General features: G+C 37.8%; 1 protein-coding gene across 50 annotated transcripts in view; it reads left to right on the top strand.

Annotated features, from left to right (window-relative positions):
- Positions 1-21,265, top strand: part of SIPA1L1 (signal induced proliferation associated 1 like 1) — a 399,857-nt gene that overhangs the window by 284,929 nt on the left and 93,663 nt on the right. For all 50 annotated transcript variants that reach the window (XM_058293142.1, XM_058293172.2, XM_071213827.1 and 47 more), the window contains 2 exons: positions 9,836-10,010; positions 20,383-20,486. In XM_058293142.1, coding sequence (XP_058149125.1) covers positions 9,836-10,010; positions 20,383-20,486 — 279 coding nt within the window. The remainder of the gene's footprint in view (positions 1-9,835; positions 10,011-20,382; positions 20,487-21,265) is intronic.

The raw sequence follows: 21,265 nt of genomic DNA, 5'->3' as shown, positions 1-21,265 counted from the left end.
TAAAGTGCAATTGCCAGTTTGCAGAAGAGACCATTACTGGTCCTGGTTTGATTAGGAAACATAAAGTTTCATATAGATGGAAGTGATTTCCCCAAGTGTCCCCAGTGCTTTTCTAGATGTTTATTAAAAATGCAGTGAAAAAAAATATGCTTGTTGTATTCTCAGTTTTTTTTTTAAAGTTACCCCTTAAGTTACTGACGCTGGAGTAAGGGGAAAGGGATCACATTTAAATAGATCTGCTATATGTATCTCAAGAGTCCATATAAGGAAAGAAGCAGTGTTTGCTTGATACTGAATAACATTGATCCTTTGATTAAGGACATGAATGAAATTCTCTGCCAACTTAACCCATTGATTGCCCTGTTGCATTATTTTATCTTGAGGATAAATGAGTTCAAGCAGCCACTTTGCACTTTGATTCAGGTAGCTGGCATTGAAAAATGGCCCATAGGGGAAACAGTCTTTCCAAGACCTATTTTCTATGAATGAGGATTTGGCAGAACAATTGTCATTCCTGGAATTTTAATCTTCTCTTAAATTATGATATCAGATAATGCAAGTTTAAAGTTTAGGTGGCTACCAGGATGTGTCCATACCACTCCTGGACCTGTGTGCACAGTACTTGAGGAGGAAAATATACATGACAATCATCAGGTCAGGGGAAGTGGTAATTACTCTGCACTGGCCATCCATGTTCTTTTACCCAACTGAGGCTGGATAACCTCTCACAGATACGTGAAGGGAATTTGGACTGATGACGGAGAAAGACTTTTCCACTGATAAGATTCTGTGATTAACATGGCCAGTAGAGAGCATTTGGAAGACATTTGGCTCTGACAAGGCAGTGGTTTGCAGTGATGGAAAACTGCAATACTAATGAGGTGCACGCAGCATGAACTCCTTGGTTCACAATGCAAAAAACAGAGCCCTACTGCACATGAACATTTTCTTGATTTTTAAATTGGGAATTCCTTTTTAAATTTAGCTTTAGCATTAAAATAAAAAGTTAATAGTTTCTTTCCTATAGTACTTAATCTTCTTTTAAACAAATACATTTTATTGATACTTATTAATATAGCTTACAATTCATCCAAAGTGTACAGTCAATGGTATTTGGTATAATTACATAGTTGTGCATTCATCACTTCAGTCATTATTAGAGCACCTTCATTATTTTGGTAATTATAATAATAAACAAAAAAACAAACAAAATTCTTCACCTCTCAATCTCTCAGTCAAATTTTTTTAAAAAGATTTATTTATGTATCTCCCCTCCCCCCACCCACCCACCCCGGTTGTCTGTTCTCTGTGTCTATTTGCTATATCTTCTTTGTCCACTTCTGTTGTTGTCAGCAGCACCGGAATCTGTTTCTTTTTTTTGCGTCATCTTGTTGTGTCAGCTCTCTGTGTGTGCGGCACCATTGCTGGGCAGGCTGCACTTCATTTGCGCTGGGTGGCTCTCCTTATGGGGCGCACTCCTTGCGCGTGGGGCTCCCCTATGTGGGGGACACCCCTGCATGGCAGGGCACTCCTTGCACACATCAGCACTGCGCATGGGCGAGCTCCACACGGGCCAAGGAGGCCCGGGGTTTGAACCACAGACCTCCCATGTGGTATATGGACACCCTATCCACTGGGCCAAGTCCGCTGCCTCTCAGTCAAATTTTAATTGAGGTATGTACATTTTTTTTTAGACAATGCTGTTGCAACTTACTAGACTATACTATATATATATATATATATATATATATATATATATATATATATATATATATATATATATATAAACTTTATATGCACTAGGAAACCAAAAAATTCTTGTGACTCACTTGAACCTGCAGTATCTCTGAAGCATACCTATAATATATTTTGGAGATCTTTCAATGTCAGTACAACACTTTTCCATTGTTTTAGCTATATTATACATTCATCATACCACAGTTTATTCCATTAGTTTCCCTATTGATGATCATTGGCTATTATTGCAGTTGTTTTCAGTTACAAACAGTGCTGCAGGGAAGAGCCCCTTCTTATATAATTGAAATTCATCTTGACATCAAGTCTAAATCAGGTACATTTATTATCAACTTAATACCCAATATGTAGCTTTTTATTTTTGTGAGAAATTTTGTACAGTATATCATTAGATAAGATCAGTGTGTGTATATGTGTAGAATATTTCTTTTATATTATGCCAAAGGTAAAAATTGATTAGAATATGCCTATGCACAGATATAAAAATAATTTTGTAAGTATCTGTCAGCCTTTTTTCTTTACAGCTTCCCTATCCATTATCCTTATGTCTGTCTGTCTTTTTTTTTAAGCAACTGGATTTGTGCTAGTAATACCCAATTAGGATAAATTTTCTAATTAGCATTTTTGGCTCTCAACACTAAATTGTTAAAGTCTCTTTTTCATTCTTTTGTTAGGACAGTGTAGAGATTTAGCTTCAGGAAGTATTTAAGGGAGTTAATATATATGAAGAACAAACCAAAGTGAATATTGTCAATGTGAGTCATAAAGATTAAACAACTGACCAAGCAGCTTGTTACAGACCAGCCTGCTCCCACTGAGAATAACCAGGAAAAAAATGACCAAGCTGGTTTTTTTTTAAATTTCTTTATTTAAATTTAAATTTCTATATTTAAAAATAAATATTAACTTTGGCTATTTGCTGGACAATAAAGCATAAAGAAAAGATGGAAGCCAGAAGATAACTTGAGTGCTAAAAGAGAAATCCTACAACAAATTCTATACCCAACAAAAATATTCTTCAAAAAAATTAAGCAAAATGAATTTATAGTGGGAAAGATCAAAACAATGGTTCCCTGAGGCTGTTAATGGATGAATGGCAAAGGGAATGAAGAAGCTTTTGAAGTGATGAAAGTTTTCTCTGTTTTGATGCTGGTGGCAGTTTGTCAAAACACATTAAATTGTCTGCCTGAAATGGATGCTGTTTACTATTCAAAATGTACATCAGTAAAGTTGATTTAAATACTCTTCTGGCCAAGATTAAATAAGAGTTCCTGGATTTGCACTCCCACCTGAGTTAACTTAGAAACTAGATGAAACGAGTGAAAAAATGGTTTTTGAGACATTGGACATAAGGCAACAAAGGAGGGTGAGCTCTAAGAGATGGGAAATGAATGAGGGGAACCCTAAGATTGCATCTGCTTTCTGCCAAGGACAGGTTTCAGTGCAGGGAAGGGACACCAGGGTGAAGTCGTAGTGTCTCCATGAGTTGAAGAGACTTGAGATGGCGTTCAGGAGACAAAGGAGACTAGAGATTGCAGAACAAAGCATCAGAGAGGAAAGAGCACTGTGTGGGTAGGGTTGGGAGTGGTGCATTTGTCAATGTCTGAAGACATTTTGGGCTGTCACAGCCTGGGTGTGCTTCTGGTATCTAGTGGGTAGAACGCTGCTAAACATCTTTTGACACACAGGATAGCCCCCCACAACAAAGAAATTTTAAAAATAAATCTGGTCCAAAATGTCACTATTGCTACAGTTGAGAAACTCTGATATAAATTAATCATTGAAGGCCTCTGTGTCTAAGCCCAGGGGACTCTATTCTGAGTAAAATGCATGTGCTTCAGTATATGGACATTGTAATACTAATATTGGCCATTCTCCCCATTTTCCTTCTCTTAATTGAATTCTGGATTGGTGAAGTGAACTGTAGAACAATCATTGCACAGAGATACACAAATCTTTCTAGTATGTGTCAATCATATTATTTATATGATTTCCTGCTTTTATTGTATTCATGATTTTGTTTTTAATCAGCCAGTTCTTTGAGTTTTATGGGAGACCAGTAATTTTAAGGGCCATATCAATTATGGCTAAAAATTTTAGTTTCAAACTTCACTCATCTGAGAATCTTTTCTGAGTACATTCATACTGCAGGTCTTACTTGAAAATATTGTTAAAGGATGGGATTTTACATACCTAAAATTCTCTGGAAAGAAATGGGAATCATTGCCATTATTGAGTCTTTACGTTAAGCTTCTTTGTAATGTTGAAGTGTAATATAAAAGAATAGCCAAGGCGGAAGACTTGGCCCAGTGGTTAGGCCATCCGTCTACCACATGGGAGGTCCGTGGTTCAAACCCCGGGCCTCCTTGATCCGTGTGCAGCTGGCCCACATGCAGTGCTGATGTGCACAAGGAATGCTGTGCCGCGTAGGGGAGCCCCACGCGCAAGGAATGCCCCTGTAAGGAGAGCCACCCAGCGCGAAAGAAAGTGCAGCCTGCCCAGAAATAGTGCCACACTCACGGAGAGCTGACACAAGATGATGCAACAAAAAGAAACACAGATTCCCATGCTGCTGACAACAACAGAAGAGGACAAAGAAGACGAGGCAGCAAATAGACACAGAGAACAGACTACTGAGGAGGGGGGCGGGGAGTGAGGGGAGAGAAATAAATAAATAAATAAATAAATAAATCTTAAAAAAAAAAAAAAAGAATAGCCAAAAAATACCATTGGATAAATCATGCTTTTAAATAGTCTCTCCTACATAGACAAAACATGATTTGAGAATTAGCCATTATCATTTTCTGAAATCAGTTGTGTAAAAACTTTCTACTCCATCTTGTATTATAAGAATTTCAAAAAATATATATGTTTTAAGTTTGTGTGCATTTTCAAATATGTGAGTGTACACATTCATTTATATCTAGCCTAATTCCTTTAATTGCATGTGAAATTTTTTAGACTGAGGGTTTGAAATATGTAACTAGGTAGTGGTAAAACTGAGACTTATATCTGGGTTCTTCTGATTTTTATATTCATTTTTCTGTTCTGCATTAAATTATTATTTGCCCAATCTAGTAAGGTAAAGAAAAAGTAGAAGCAAACTTCCTGTTTTCACTTGCCTGCAGCTGCCCTGTCCAGTACAGATGTGGCCATCGAGCACCTGAAACATGGCTAGTCTGAACTGAGATGTGCTTTAAAAGAAAAATGCACAACAGATTTGGAGGATTTAGTATGAAAAGCAAAATATCTCAATAATGTTTATATTGATTGTAGACTGAAATGTTGTTGATATATTGGGTTAAATAAAAATCACATGTATCTCACATTTGTGGCTTGCTTTGCTTTCTTTGGGGCAGTGTTTGCTCTATAAAGACTTACTCAAAATTTGTGTATGTTCTAGAGTTTTTGTAATTTTGATTTGTACACGGTACCCTAATTCATATTCCCCTCAAAGTTGGATGGCTGCCTGTTAGATGGTTGACCTAGCTCTGGGGAGGGGATATTTGGAGGTATTAATTAGCTTACCTCTAGTCTGTTTTTTTCCATAGCTTAGTTTTGGTAAGATTGTCTTGTGTGTGTGTAGGGGTTCCATTCTCGTTTTTTTTGTTTTGTTTTGTTTTTATATTTTTGCTTTTTTTCCCCTCATTTTTATTTTATTTATTTATTTATTTTATCTCTTTCTTTTCTTTTTAGATGTGATTTAGTTTGGATTTTTTCCAATGTATATAGATAAGATTATTGAGAAACAACAGCAGTTATTTAACATACCTGCAGGTATGCTGCTTTACTGAGATCTATGTTGGAATTTGGTGAATAAGGAGTTATGTTACTTCAGCCCTAAAATTAAGATCAAGAACAAGTTATTTTTCCCATGGATTCCCTAAAAAATTTGAGGATGCCCGATCTGATTGGTAGAGAGCAGGTCATGTGGACTCTAGTGTGAGCCTCCAGTTCACAGGGTAGACTCCTTGTTAGGATAACATGCCTGAGAAGCAAGCCCCTCTCTGCCAAGAAGAATTTGAAAACAATCTAACCAAGTAAACCCTTTTGAGATTTTTTTTTAACAGCAATAAATAGATATTGCCTATTTTAAAGTTCTAGATTAAATCAGATTATGTAAAAGAAGATAAGAATTGAGATTATCTTGTGTTCTGTGCCCTACCCCCTCTCCTCAGCCACCCCCCACTCAGTGACCTTCCTCTGACTGTGACACCAGGGAAGATGAGATGAAAATGCAAGACTTCTTAAGAGGTCTCTGAGGCCTGCTTCTTTAAATCTGTTTCTATTAGTAAAGGGCTTTGACTTTATCATCCATCTTTCCCAGAACCTCAGAGTTGTGTAAGTGAGATTGCAGTATCTGTTTCTTTGATTCTATGTTAAAGTGCTTACTTTATGAGAGAAAGAACAATTTTAGGTACTGTTTGTTCCCAGCCCTCGGAGCGCACATCACTCTTGGTGGGAGTTGAAAGACATTTTGCTTTGTTGAGATTCAAGACCCTCATCTCAAATACAGCCTTTGTCCTATGGACCAACCATCATCATTTTTAATAATACAAGTATTTGTTGAGTGCTCAGACTCTCCCATCGGTGCTCCATAAGAATAGTTTATATGCAAGCTTGGAATTATAACAGTATTTTTAAATGACCCAGAGATGATCCAAAGCAAAATGCTAAACTATAAATAAGCCTGATCTGTTCTCCGGATGGCTTTTGATGTCATCATAACACTATTTTGAACATTACATACAAATATGCTTGTATATCTCACACAAAAAAATGCTGTTTAAAAGAGGACCTAACAATCCAAAATGCTCCCCCCTCCTCCTCACACCATAGTTTTAGTTCCTTTTACATTTGCTCTTTTTTCTTGAAATATTCCGTATCACATTTATGGAACTCCTCCTTAGCAAATTCTCATACTCTGGCAGGAAATGTGGTTGCTAACTAGGGATGCTAAGAGCATCAGTTCAGAGAATGCCACCTACTTTGTTTAATTGGAGAAGAAACCAAGGATGTAGTTATATCGTCACCTTAGAGGATAGAGCAGGACATTTGGCACAGTTTCAAACCAGAGGAAATTTGGCATTCTAACAAATTTCCTAATCCTCTTAAAGGACCATTCTTTTCAGAACCATCAAAGCCAGCTTGTTTACCTTTCTGCAGGTGGCATTCACTAGGGTACTAGAAATCAGTGTAAAGAAGGGGCCATTGTCGTCTTGTCCTTGAACTCTGCTTCTCTAGTCGGTTTTGTGAAATGTTGCTTATCTTACCTCCCCAGTAAGCTCTTTTTATATATATCCTTTCAATGTTGCACAGTGAAATCTTAGGACTTTATGTAAAGAGTCATCCACAAATCCAGTTTCACGGTGATGCTGTCTGCTGAACAGGGTGACTTTTGTTTCACATTGTTCCATGTGAAGCCTGGTCTGGGAGGCACGGGGCCAGACAGCAAATAACACAAAGCTCCTTCCTCCCTCCAGATGGCTTTATCTCTTTGACTGCTTTCCCTAAAGGGAATGGGTAAGATAACTGATGGTCAGTTCTGAGATCTGGCTGCATTAAAGGCTTGGTTTCTTTTAGACATAGAGCCTCTCACTACTTTTTCTTTGTTGAGACCTGATAAGGTACTCTTTAAAGCCATGGTGAAATCTCTGCTTGTGGGAAATTCCCTCAAAAGCCATTTACCACTTTCAGGCATTAAGCAGGCCAACTGAGAAAGGGGTTAAATATTAGCAGTGTGAAGCAGATTTTATACTAATCTGTTTTGTTTTTCCTAAATGTGGTATGCAAAAATGAAGTAAGTCCCAAATGTGTTTCTGTTAATAATTAAAATGAAGTAGAAATGATATAAGGCTGTTTGCTATTTTAAAATATTCCAATAGCGGTATATCAGTGATTTGCCTATTTCATACTTGGAATTTCACCTTCTATCTTGGGTATAGGCAGAGTTGATTCTAAGCTATTATAGGAGAACTCTCAGGGAACTGTGACGTCTATGGGCCATGTAAAGGTTGTTGAGCTTCATCTAGGCAGGCTGTGGTGGAGGAAGGTAAAAGGCAAGCAAGGGTCTCTTCCCCTTGACACTGAAGCATTTGGTTTGGAAAGCTGAGAAAGGTGGTTCAGGTGCAGAGTCCCTTATATAAAATGGAAGGGGCCAGATGTGTTTAAAATTTCAGAAATTTTCAGATTTTAGAAATGTAATATAGTACCTATACTGTTAAGTGGTATTGCCAGTGGGATCTGGGCAGCATCCCATAATCAAACACATTAATAATATTTCTACAGCAAAAAATATGAATATTCACATGCAGAGGAATGAATAAAAAGTATTAATGTCAGCCTCATATCAGGTTTTGCTGCCAAATGTGTTTAACATTTGGTTTTCACTCTTCAAATTCAGAATTGCAAATAAGGGATCATGGGCACGTGCTGTAGTGATAGAAATACAGTAAGTGCAAGCCTTGTTTGAGTGCTGGTGATATTTAATAGAGTCAAATTACTGGACTGACAATTGATGATCTTGTGTCTCTCCCTACTGGGCTAATTACTTTTCCATGCTCAAGTCTTCTCTTTGCTTATCTGTCAAACTGTGGTAATATCTGCCTCAGGAACTATTGTAAGGATAAGGGGCTAATAATGTATGTTAGACATGGAATACGGCAATTGGCATATAGTAGGGATTCAGTACATGGTCGTTGTTAGTGTTCTGCTTCTTCTCATTCCCCTTTCCTTTTATTAAATGAAAATTTACTGATGCAATGGCTGTAGTGCCACTCTGGAAATATAATTATGTGATATGAATTACCTTGATTTCACTGAAGAATTAAAATTTGAAATTTTTGTATTGAAAAGTCTTCTTGTTAAATGAACTAGTGCCACGTTAAAATTTGTTTACAGAAAAGCTAGGCTTTTCAATGATGAAAAAATGTTTTGATTAATGTGATACGATATTTAAATCTCCTGAATGCTTCATTTTCACTGTATCTAAGGAAGGAATACATGATTTGTCATCACAAAGCCACTTTTAAACTATCTATCCTGGCACCTATCTTTTAGAAAAATATTATTTGAAAAAAAATTTTCTGTAACTATATTGTTGATGATAACTGAGGTTTGTAATTTGACATATTGAAGAAGTGGCATTAGGAGGTAAGTCTTTTCCATCCACTCCCAACCCCTACAAATGCAAGCAGATTAATGGACTTTTTAGTGAAAAATAATTTATTTTCAAGTATCTTTTTTAAAGTGGATCTCTATTTTTAAACGCTTAAAAGCCTCCCGTTTTAAAAGGGGAAGATCATTGAATAATTGCCGTTTGTTGTCAAGTTGTTTGGTATAGCCTCTTTTTTTTTTTTAAGATTTATTTATTTATTTATTTCTCTCCCCTTCCCACCCACCCCCCTGCCCCAGTTGTCTGTTCTTTGTGTCTATTTGCTGAGTCTTCCTCTTTGTCCACTTCTGTTGTTTTCAGCTGCACGGGAATCTGTGTTTCTTTTTTGTTGCGTCATCTTCTTGTGTCAGCTCTCCGTGTGGGCGGCGCCATTCCTAGGCAGGCTGCACTTTCTTTAGCACTGGGTGGCTCTCCTTATGGGGCGCATTCCTTGCATGTGGGGCTCCCCTACGTGGGGGACACCTCTGTGTGGCACGGCACTCTTTGCGCGCATCAGCACTGCGCATGGGCCAGCTGCACACGGGTCAAGGAGACCCGGGGTTTCAACCATGGACCTTCCATGTGGTAGACAGATGCCCTAACTACTGGGCCAAGTCCGCTTCCCATATAGCCTCATTTTGTACTTTGTAATCCATTTACAGAAATCTTCGAGTATCAGCATCTATTCTAATGATCCTGGCATACGGAAAATTTTAATTTATTTTTCTGGTGATTTCTCGTCATTCATCAAGATTTTAGAGCTTGCCCCACAGTATTTGTGGGATCTGAGACCAAAGAATTAAAACAAGGATTTTAAGAGATGTTAGCTATTGGTTAGCTATTTGCTGGGTATGTGCCCTACTGGATTTCATAACATTTAAGAGGATCTGCCTATCTTCATATGCATTGTATTGCTTGCCTTCACAGCTGAACTATCAGCAGAAAGTAGGCATCATGTACTGCAAAGCTGGGCAGAGCACTGAAGAAGAGATGTACAACAATGAATCAGCCGGCCCAGCATTTGAAGAATTCCTGCAGCTGTTGGGAGAGCGCGTTCGGCTCAAAGGATTTGAGAAGTATCGTGCACAGCTTGACACCAAAAGTAAGAAATACTTATATCCTCCTACTACACTTACTTTCCTTGTGTATCTGTTTAGTTACCCATAAAACAGCATTGCCATTTATTGCAGAAAATTGCTGATGATAGAGGAGAGGAAGCCAGAGAGAATGGGCATGAGAACAATTGAAGACTATAATCAAAGAAGCTAGGATTGGATTCTAAAACTAATGTTAGCAGAGGTGTATATGGGATAGATCTATTGAGGCAGATCATGCAGAAGTGATGGTGGCACATAAATTTCATTATATTTAGCTGAGTGCTGGGGTGATTAAAAACTTCAGAAACTTGGCGGCGGACTTGGCCCAGTGGTTAGGGCGTCCGTCTACCACATGGGAGGTCCACGGTTCAAACCCGGGCCTCCTTGACCTGTGTGCAGCTGGCCCATGCGCAGTGCTGATGCATGCAAGGAGTGCCGTGCCACACAGGGATGTCCCCCACGTAGGGAAGCCCCATGGGCAAGGAGTGTGCCCCATAAGGAGAGTCACCCAGGGCGAAAGGAAGTGCAGCCTGCCCAGGAATGGCACCACACACGCAGAGAGCAGACACAACAAGATGACGCAACAAAAAGAAACACAGATTCCCGTGCCGCTGACAACAACAGTAGCAGACAAAGAAGACGCAGCAATAAGACACAGAGAACAGACAACTGGGGTGGGGGGGGAGGGGAGAGAAATAAATAAATAAATCTTAAAAAAATGAAATAAAGCAAAATTAAAAAAAAAAAAACTTCAGAAACTTGTAACCACCTGATTGTAAGCCCTAGAAATTTTTACTTCAATTTATTTCATAATCCTCATGCTTATCTATGTGATTAGGCTTTGTATGGTTTTCATATTCATTTATGTATTCTTTTTTTTTTTTTTAAGATTTTTAAAATTTTTTCTCCACCCCCATCCCCAGTTGTCTGCTCTCTGTGTCCATTCGCTTTGTGTTCTTCTGTGTCCACTTGCATTCTTGTCAGTGGCACCGAGAATCTGTGTCTCTCTTTATTGCGTCATCTTGCTGCATCCGCTCTCTGCGTGTGCGGTGCCATTGCTGGGCAGGCTGCACTTTTTTCGTGCTGGGCGGCTCTCCTTATGGGATGCACTCCTTGTGCGTGGGGCTCCCCTACGTGGAGGACACCCCTGCATGGCATGGCACTCCTTGTGCGCGTCAGCACTGCGTGGGCCAGCTCCACACAGGTCAGGAGGTCCTGGGCTTGAACCTTGGACCTCCCGTGTGGTAGGCAGATGCCCTATCCATTGGGCCAAACCCGCTTCCTGATTTATATATTCTTTTAACATCTAAGAGATTGTTTGTTCTCTATTATTATTTTTCATAGTGTACCTTAATCCCTACGAAAATAGACTTTTTAGTGCTGATATTAGTTTGGCTCAAACAATGAGCTGATTAAAAACACAGCAATGAACCAGTCTGGAGCATGAGCATTCAGGGTTGTCTACTTCCATTCCCCAAGTCATTAATAAAATAGTTAAGTGTTCAAGCATTTATTTTGGTTATAGTATCTTGACTTCTGCTGGGTGTCTATGTGGAGGCAGTTTTAAATTTCATCTGAAAATCTCCCCATAGACACCTGTGACCTGTTTTTCTTTGAGAGGGTCTTTGGATTAGCACATCTGTATTGCTGTCTATAGTAATCTCTCTGATTTTCTGTACAGGAAATTAAATAAGGAGTTGAGTCATGAAAACAGAAAAGCATTCATAAACTCCACTGCAGGGAAGAATTTCCTGTTGCTATGGTTTTACTGTTGCCAACTTGGAAACGACATGCAAGAGCGACTATTAAAACCCATAAATAGCCTAGCCTCTTAAGTATTATTTTAGCGTTCTATATTCTGCTTGCAACTGAATAAAATGTTAAGTCTCTGTATGCTCTTAAATTCTCATTTTACCTAGCTATTCTGATATTTATCCTGTGCCATCCATTCATCTTGTCCCAATTTGTCATAGTATATATAGATTGTCATCACCACAGGGGACTATTGACAGGTCTAGCTTCCTGATTCCATAAATTGATGGTTAGATTGGGAGTTGATAAGGGTGTATATTAGTTGTATATTTACACATTCCCAACTACCTCTTGGTGATGAAGGGCAATGTGACAAATGTATAACAAGGCCATAGTTAACCATGGTGGTGTATCAAGTAAGGTAATGGAATAAACCACATAGGTGCTTTATGCACATTTTGCCCCACTATCCCAACAATTGTGAAGACTAGAAGGGGGTGAGCCTGGATTAGCAATCTCACTGCTCTGTTCTACAATTACATAATATATTCAGCAGGGAAGAGTTCATTATTACTGAATCCCACTCCTTTAAGAGTTTTGCAGTCTTCCAAGGCATGTCTTCTGAGAAGGAGTCACATTTCCCCTTTTCTGTCCTTTCAGAGTGTCAAGTTTTCTAAAGTGAACAAAAAATAGGAAAGTGCCTCCACTCTAAAGTCCCGAAGAAGTCAGTGTATAAAAACTCTCTCTTTCTCTAAGGTGATAGAGGCAAAATTTAGAGAGGGTTATTAGGCTTTTTTAAACAGGTGTAAACAATGCCAGTTCCCAGAAATAGGCAACAATCAGCCACCTCTTATTCATCCTGGCACACCCACAGAGGCTTTGCTTTATGACTGTGTGATAATCTTACCATATTTTATTTTGCATCACACTTTCTTTCAATTTGATCCTATAAAAGGGAAAATGCCTTCCAGAACAAATGGTACCAAAAGATCATTCCCTCTTCATGTGACATTGTAGTTATTACTGTGTCTACAGATTTGTAGTTTTCATCAAGTTAAAATATTATTCACCATTATTTCTTTATGTTTTTTTGACTGCCTTCCTTTTTTTCTTTTTTTGTAAGATTTATTTTTTATTTATTTCTCTCCCTCCCCCTCCCCCACCATTTTCTGCTCTCTGTGTCCATTCGTTTTGTGTTCTTCTGTGTCTGCTTGCATTCTTGTCAGCGGCACCAGGAATCTGTGTCTCTTTTTGTTGTGTCATCTTGCTGTGTCAGCTCTCTGTGTGTGCAACACCACTCCTAGGCGGGCTGCGTTTTTTTCACATGGAGTGGCACTCCTTGCACATGGGACTCCCCTATGCAGGGACATCCCTGCATGGCATGGCACTCCTTGCACGCATCAGCATTGCGCGTGGGCCAGCTCACCACACAGGTCAGGAAGCCCTGGGTTTGAACCCTGCACCTCCCATATGGTAGGTGGATGCTCTATCAGTTGAGCCACATCTACTTTCCCTGACGGCCTTCTTTGAGTCTCAAATTACATCTGTTAACCATAAGTTAATAAGAAGCCATTCATTTTTTTCTCTCTGTGCTTCAGTTTGAGTAATTTCTGTTATTACGTCTTCAGGTTCTCTGTGTGTAGCATTTTTTTCTTCCACAGTGTCTTGTTTTCCTGCTATTCTGATATAGTGAAATTTCCCTTTCAGATGTTGTAATTTTCAGGACCAGAAATTGCATTTGGTTCCCTTTTTTATGTCTTCCATTCTCTCATTAGGTTGATGTTTTCCTGTAAATCTTCAAGCATATTTGTAATAGCTGTTTTAAATCTCCATCTGCTCATTCTGTCACCTCTGTCTTCTTGGGTCTTAACTGATTTTCTCCTGCTTCTGGGTTACATTTTACCACTTCTTCACATATATGGTAATTTTCAATTGGCTATTGGACATTGTGAATGTTTCTTTCTTGGGTGTCTGAAGTTTATAGTTTTCTTTAAAGACAGCTGAGCTTTGTTTTGACAGACTTAAGTTACTTACTGAACAGCTTGATCTTTATGACTCTTTTTTTTAGCTCTATTAAGGCATACCTATAGTAGCCTTTGCTCTCTACCTAGTTAATCCTACTACTAAGATGAGACTTCTCTTGCATCTGAATGTCCATATATTCAACAAGGTCACCTTACTCTGGCTGGTCAGGACTTGAATGTCTTCCAACTCTGTGTGAGCTATGAGAATTGTGTGGCTAATAATTGTTCCCTCATAATTGTTTCCCTCATAATTGTTTTCCCTAATAGTTTTTCTTTGTTTGCCTTTCGGAAATCTCACTCTGTTTAGCTTATTATTTAGCCCAAATACTCAAAGGGACCTCCATGCAGATTTCTCTACCTCTTTTGCTCTATAACTTCCTCCACTTTGTTACTGCGCCCAGGAAATATCAGCCACCTCAGCATTCCTAAACTCTGGTCTTTCTTGGCAAGACCACCCTGCTTAGCTGGCTTTCTCCTTCCTACATCATTGTCCAAAGTGACTCCAGGCAGGAAGCCAGTATGGTTGTAGGGCTCACCTTGTTTGAGTCCTTTTTTTTTCCTCAAGGCTCACTATTCTGTGTTGCTACTTGTGCATTATCTAAAAACAGTTGTTTCAGATATTATGTCTAGTTTTCTGGTTGTTTACAATGGGAAAGCAAGTTCCTTACCGAGTATTCTCTTATTGCTGGAAGCGGAAGTCCCAGACACTTTTTATGTTTTCTCGTTGAATTTTTCTCATTGAATCCCCACAAACCATGCTGCTTATCAATTATCCCCCTTATCAGTTATCCCCATTTTACCAAATTGGCATCCTTAAATTAATTAATATGCCAAAGGTTTCATCATTAGTAAGTGTTAGAATATAGAACAGATCGTAATGGTCATGTTAATGAAGTGCTCAAGAAAGAATAAATGTAGAAATAAGCACAGTGAAGACCAGAACTCTGCCTTTGGGCCATTTGGGATAAAAATACCCAAACCATCTCCTAAGACAGTTCTACTAGTCGTGTATTATGATTCAGTTTCTTAGTATTTTGTTCAAGGAAGGAGAGGCTCAGGGAAGGAAGGATTGATGGAACTATTGAACCATGTCTCCTTTTTCCCAATTTACTGTACAAGTCCACTTTCTCATCTCAGAAATAGGGGCTTTCAGCAAACAAACAAGCTACAAAGTATGTCATAGGTTAGAGCTATTCTGTAATGAAAAAATTTTCAATAGGAAATTTTTTTCCCTTCTGTTTGTTTTCTTATTTTGGATCACACAACCTGTAGATAATTACCATCTCTTCACAATACAATAAACACAAAAATAAAATTTCCACCCAGCAGTTTTTATGTGAAAGCTAGAGACCACCCTGATATTAAGCTATGAACATGGATTATTGGGATTATTTCCTGACTGAGGTTTATTTGTCAAGTCAGTGCATAGGGGACTTAGAAGCTCTTTATAAAACATTCCTTTAAAGTCCTGCTATCATTAATTTGCACAGTATTGGGACTTTTCATTGTTTTCCCCCCAACTTTCAGCAGTGTTCTAAAAGCAATAGAGCTAGAGTCTTAGAAGAGATATAAGACTTTCCATAAAGAAAATAAAATCTTCTTTATATGAAATATTTAAACTTTGATCAGAAAAGGGACAAGTTAGCATTGCTTGAATAGTTTGGACATGTGAAGAGCTATTTGGAGTTCTAGAGACTGATGAATGAAGAAAAGGATTCTATTTTTACTTCTTAATTTTTATCTATATTATAGTGTATGGGTTTTCCTTTGAGTGTTCCTGAGATGCAGTGGGCAAAAAAATTAAAATTTATAAAAAGCCTTCTTTAGGAGAATTCTACAGCTTTCATGACAACCACCCCTTCTTGACCCTGTTCTCATAGAAGTAAAGTAACCCATCTCCTAAATGGCTAAAAGAACATTGAAAAATATATGTAAATATGACAGATGCCAGAACAGGTAGAATTCTTGACTTGAATAACTATGCTTCGCCAAATACTTCATTTGTTAGTAAGTGAATTAGCACCATCTGAGTATATGTCTGGGTTCCAGGCATGAGTGCCGGTGCCCAGCTGTGCACCCAGACATTGGCTTTTGCATTCCCATACCTGAGCCAAAGTTACATAGATATCAAATCCTTTTCTATCTGACTCCAATATTGGGGCCTTAAACTAATTGTTCCCAGCAGCCACCTGACTATTATGAATTTTCAAACCATGGATAAGAATCAGATTATGCAAGGCATATCTGAGATTGTGCCCTGTGTGATGTGTTCTACAATGGTAAGAACATTACTAAGCTGAGCTTAAGCTTTCCTCATTCTCCTTGTGTTCATACATATTTAAAATTAGGGACCTTCCAAAAATCAAATTGCATAGGCTTGTGTTCCTTCATCTAGCTTTTCTTAACTCTGACATATCCTTTAGTGATCAGCAAATAGCTATGTAAGTCTAATTACTTTTTTCTTTTTTTCATTGCAGTAAAATTCATATAATGTAAAATCCACCATTTTAACCATTTTAAAGTGTGCAGTTCAATGGCATTTAGTACATTCATGATGTTGCTCAACCATCACCACTCTTTAGTTCTGAAATATTTTCTTTCTTTTTTTTTTTTTTTTTTAAGATTTATTTTTATTTATTTAATTCCCCTCCCCTCCCCCGGTTGTCTGTTTTCTGTGTCTTTTTGCTGCGTCTTGTTTCTTTGTCCGCTTCTGTTGTGGTCAGCGGCACGGGAAGTGTGGGCGGCGCCATTCCTCGGCAGGCTGCTCCCTCCTTCGCGCTGGGCGGCTCTCCTTATGGGTGCACTCCTTGCGCGTGGGGCTCCCCTACGCGGGGGACACCCCTGTGCAGCACGGCACTCCTTGCGCGCATCAGCACTGCGCGTGGGCCAGCTCCACACGGGTCAAGGAGGCCCGGGGCTTGAACCGCGGACCTCCCATGTGGTAGACGGACGCCCTAACCACTGGGCCAAAGTCCGTTTCCCCTGAAATATTTTCATTACCTAAAAAAGACTTAATACCCATTAAGCAGTCTCCATTTTTCTCTCTCCCACCCCCTGGCTTTCTGTCTCTATGGATTTGCGCATTTTGGAGATTTCACATAAATGGAATCGGGTGTAGTCTTTTGTGTATGGCATCTTTCACATAGCATAGTGTTTTCAAGATTCATTCACTTTATTGCATATCTCAGCACTTCATTCCTTTCTGTGGCTGAATAATTATCCATTGTATGAATATACCACATTTTGATTATCCATTCATTAGTTGATAGACATTGGTTTATTTCTACTTTTTGACTATTGTGAATAATACTGCTATGAACACTCATGTGCAAGGTTTTGTTTGAACACCCGTTTTCAATTCTTTGGGAATATATAACTAGGTGTAAAAATCCTGGGTTATATGGTAACTCCATGTTTAAGTTCTTGAGGAACCACCAAACTGTTTTCCACATTGGCTGTATCCTTTTACCGTCCCCCAGAAAAGTATAAGGGTTTCAGTCCTCACCATCATGTTATTTTCTCTTTGTTGTTGTTACTGTTTTTACAATAGAGCCATCCTGGTGGGAGTGAAGTGTTATCTCCTGGTTTTGATTTTCATTTCCCTGGTAACTAATGATGTTAAGCATCGTTTCAGGTGTTTATTGTCCATTTATTTACCTTTGGAAAAATGTCGATTCAAGTTCTTTGTCCATTTTAATAAAAGTGTAATTACCTTCTACTGATTTAAATTCACACACGTAACACATTTATCATTCAAGAATAGATTACCTAAAAGCAAAAGACTTGAACCAGAAGAGAAGTAAAGGGTGATTATGACCTTGGCCAAATCCAAAACTGGTTTTACAAACTTAATTAACTTGTTCAAACTTTCTTCAAATAGAAAAGGATATTATCTCTTTTCTACACTTTTAAAGCAGCGTAGAAGAGTATTCTTATCATTTCTCAATTACTCATTGCCTTCTTATCATCCAATTGAGTATTAGAAATTCTGTTTTCTATGATTTAGCATAGAGTACCGATCTTATTAGTTGGATATATGCCACTACCTGATAATATGATTTGGAGGCAAATCACTTGGTGATTGAGATGGACAGATATTGTATGTAAATTTGTTTTTCAAGTTTAAATCTCTGTATAAATATGAAGTTGTATTACAGTCTTTCCTTCTCTCTTCCACAAGCATATTTTCCCTTTAGAAATTGCTCAATGTGTATTCTCCTCAAGCAGAGAAAAGCTGAAAGGAAAGGAATTCCAAAATCCCAGAATTATTATGTATATAATTGCATTGCTAAACATCACTAGGGAGAATTGGAAAAATATGTTTGCTGTATTTTTTGAATACTAAAGCATCTGATGATTTCATCATTGTAACCATAAAACCCTTTTATGCAGCAAAGTCTCTGTGTTCCATGTGGGAAAGCTGTGCTCTGGGAATATGTTCCATTCTGCTAAGAAGGTGGCCGTGAAGATCTTCATAATTGTCATACTGTTGAAACTTTACTCTTTGGAAATGTATCCATTGTTATTTAAATAGTAGGACTTGTTGAAAATAAGATTGAAATAAGATTTTTTTTTTTTTTTACCTTAGTGACTGTAAATGTGTGGCATCTTTAAGAACTGTTAGAATTTTCCAAATTAATGTTACATAGAATATGTCATTGTCTGGGCCCTAATTTCTGCTCTAAAAGTTTTGAAACTGTTTTCAAACTGTTTAAAATTATCAGCAAAGCTTTAGGGTTTCCAAAGGTCCCCAGAAAATGGCTGGTCAAGTAGCACTTATTGTTGGAAATGAGGCATGGGGAGGAAAGAGAGAAAAAGCTAGAAGTGGAAAAACAAATTATCTTCAAGGTTGTCTTCCACATCAATTTGCTTCTCTGACAATGATCCTTTTAGAGTTAGACAGACATATAAAGCAAAATGTTAAATGAATACGAAATGACAGTCTTTTTCTAGTTCATTAACTTTGCTTAAAATTGACTTGAAACATATGTAAGTACATGTCAAACCTGACACATTCATTTTAAAGTTTTAAAATGTACTAATCAATTCTACAGATATTTATAGAAGGTATCCTTAACAATAGTTAAGTTCTCCATACTCAAGACCTTTTGCAAATAGTTCAATTGAGTACTTTCTTGCAGTAATATATACATTTTCATATATTGGTCATTAACATTTTAAAAATATTTTGCTTGATGAGCAAAGTGATATGTCCATACCTATTTTTCAGTTTAAAAAATCAGTGCATGTTTTATTCTGTTTAGCTTAGTTTTAAACTTTCAAATTTGTGTTGGCTTAAAAATTAAGATTCTCCAGCAAACTCAAGATTGAAACCCACAGTCTGCAAATCACAATTGTAGTCTATTCTTGGAGCAGTACCTAAGGAAGTAGAGTTACTACTATATTAGTAGAGTTACTACTGGAGCATTTATAAAAAATCGATGTCTTGACCTAACCGCATACCCACTGAGCCATTTTCTGGGGGGTGGGGCATGGGAGTCTGCCTTTTAAGCTGTAGCTCCCAAGTGCTGCAGTGCATGCTAAATTTTGAACTGCTACCATTTGGTATGCCAGAAGTTTTGATTTATGGCATCATCCTCTAATGTGCAGTGAAGTGTTGTGATCCTCAGAAGTATGGTTGATGGAGACTTGTGTTGACCCAGAAGGAATGCTCATGTTCACTTTGCAGCCTCTAAGTACAGGTGCTCTGTGGCCAAACAAATTCTTCCCAGTCCATTTGGCAACTTATAACTCTCTTCTCCCTACCAGATATTTGTGGGCACTTTGATTCTGAAATGTTTTTAATAATAAGGGAGTGAAGGTGGTTGGTTTTTGTGTTGTTTTTTTCTCCCTTAAAGATGGTGAAAGCAGAACACACTCAAGCCTGAAAGCCTTGTAGGACATTGCTATAATACATTTGTTCGTCACTGTTACTAGTCATTAAATTACCATGTGTTGGTGAAGAAGAAAACATTTCTCTTGCTTGAATCAGAAGTGTTAGAAAAGGAATTCTTAACTTTGTGTCTGCCGATAGAATTCAGGAGACTATGGAATCAAACAGGAAATATTTTATCCTTATTTTCACTGACCTCCTAAGTAAAAGTTAGAACTTCCTTTGACTGTGTGGATATAGGCAACAAACAGTTCTCCTTATGATTTTTGTCACCAGTGGAAACTGCAGATATTTTCATGTCATATCTTTTGTCGCAGATATCTTGAAATTTTGCTTACGCATTTTACAGCTTCAAAGTTATAGTAGTTATTAGACCCACTGCTAAATCTTATGTAAATCTTATACTATTATATACTATTTTGATAACTGTAATTTTAATATAATTAGTTCCTGTTGAAATCTTATGTATTTTATTTTATGTTTTTAAGAATATTCTGAGAAGATGTCCATAGGTTTCACCAACCTGCCAGGGGGAGGGGGAAACAGGGAGTGTACATAAAAGGGTCAGAACTATCTGTGCCAGATTTTGTCCAGGATCTTCATGTCCTTAACCATTGCCTCTTTGTTGAGACCTTCCTCTTAAATAAGTTACTTGATCTATTTTTATAATCCTCTCATCAATTTTGTTTGTTTGATTGTTTACTGAAGCTGACTCCACTGGAACCCATTCTCTGTACACAACATACAAAGACTATGAAATTATGTTCCATGTTTCTACCATGCTTCCGTACACACCTAACAATAAGCAACAGGTAAGAGATACTTGTCTTATCTGTGTTTTAGTCCTTGTTTCTTTTCCTCCAGAAACCTAAGTGGCAAATTTGTAAAATCTTAAACCAGAATTTAACTTTGCACCTGTCACAGCAGCAGGAAGCTTTATATTTTGTAGAAGTAAGGAATAGCAAATGAGCTGAAAACAAATGAAGAGACACAAATCCTAGGTTAATAGCCAGCTGGGTGGCTTTGTGAATTAATCATTTGCTTTTCACCCATGGAGATTGAGGTTTTCATGAAATATGAAAAGAACAAGTTGAAATCATGGTGATTAGAAGACTGCAGAGTTGCAAAGAACATATGTGTGTGGGTGAAGTTTCATCTCAAGAGGCCATGGTCAAAAAAGCAGGAAAGTACTGATGTTTGAGTTCATATTTCAAAAGAGGTTTGCTATACTAACTTGGAGAGAAATCATATATCAATGATATCTCAGAATATTGTGTTCATTAGGAGATAGCAAGGAACATACATAAAAATCACGTATATATCTCATGCAGAGTTTCTTTTAAAAAGATCTAAAAACTCAATGCCCATTAGAGTGAAATAGTAAAGTGCAGAAACTAATAAGTGACAGATTGTTACAGAGCAAAATGGAAGCTGACAGTATCGTTTTAGACTACGTGGTAGTTGTTTAAAATATATATTTCAAAATAAATGATATGAAACTGAAACTGACAAGAACCAGAGAGCTAACAAACTCTCTTTTCAATAGCTGTTGTAAACATGAGCAGCCTTGTTTTACTTCTGACCTAAAAAT

This window comes from Dasypus novemcinctus, chromosome 3, assembly GCF_030445035.2.
Source record: "Dasypus novemcinctus isolate mDasNov1 chromosome 3, mDasNov1.1.hap2, whole genome shotgun sequence".
Taxonomy (NCBI): domain Eukaryota; kingdom Metazoa; phylum Chordata; class Mammalia; order Cingulata; family Dasypodidae; genus Dasypus; species Dasypus novemcinctus.
The sequence above is the reverse complement of the archived record's forward strand: the minus strand, read 5'-3'. Positions and strand labels throughout refer to the sequence as shown.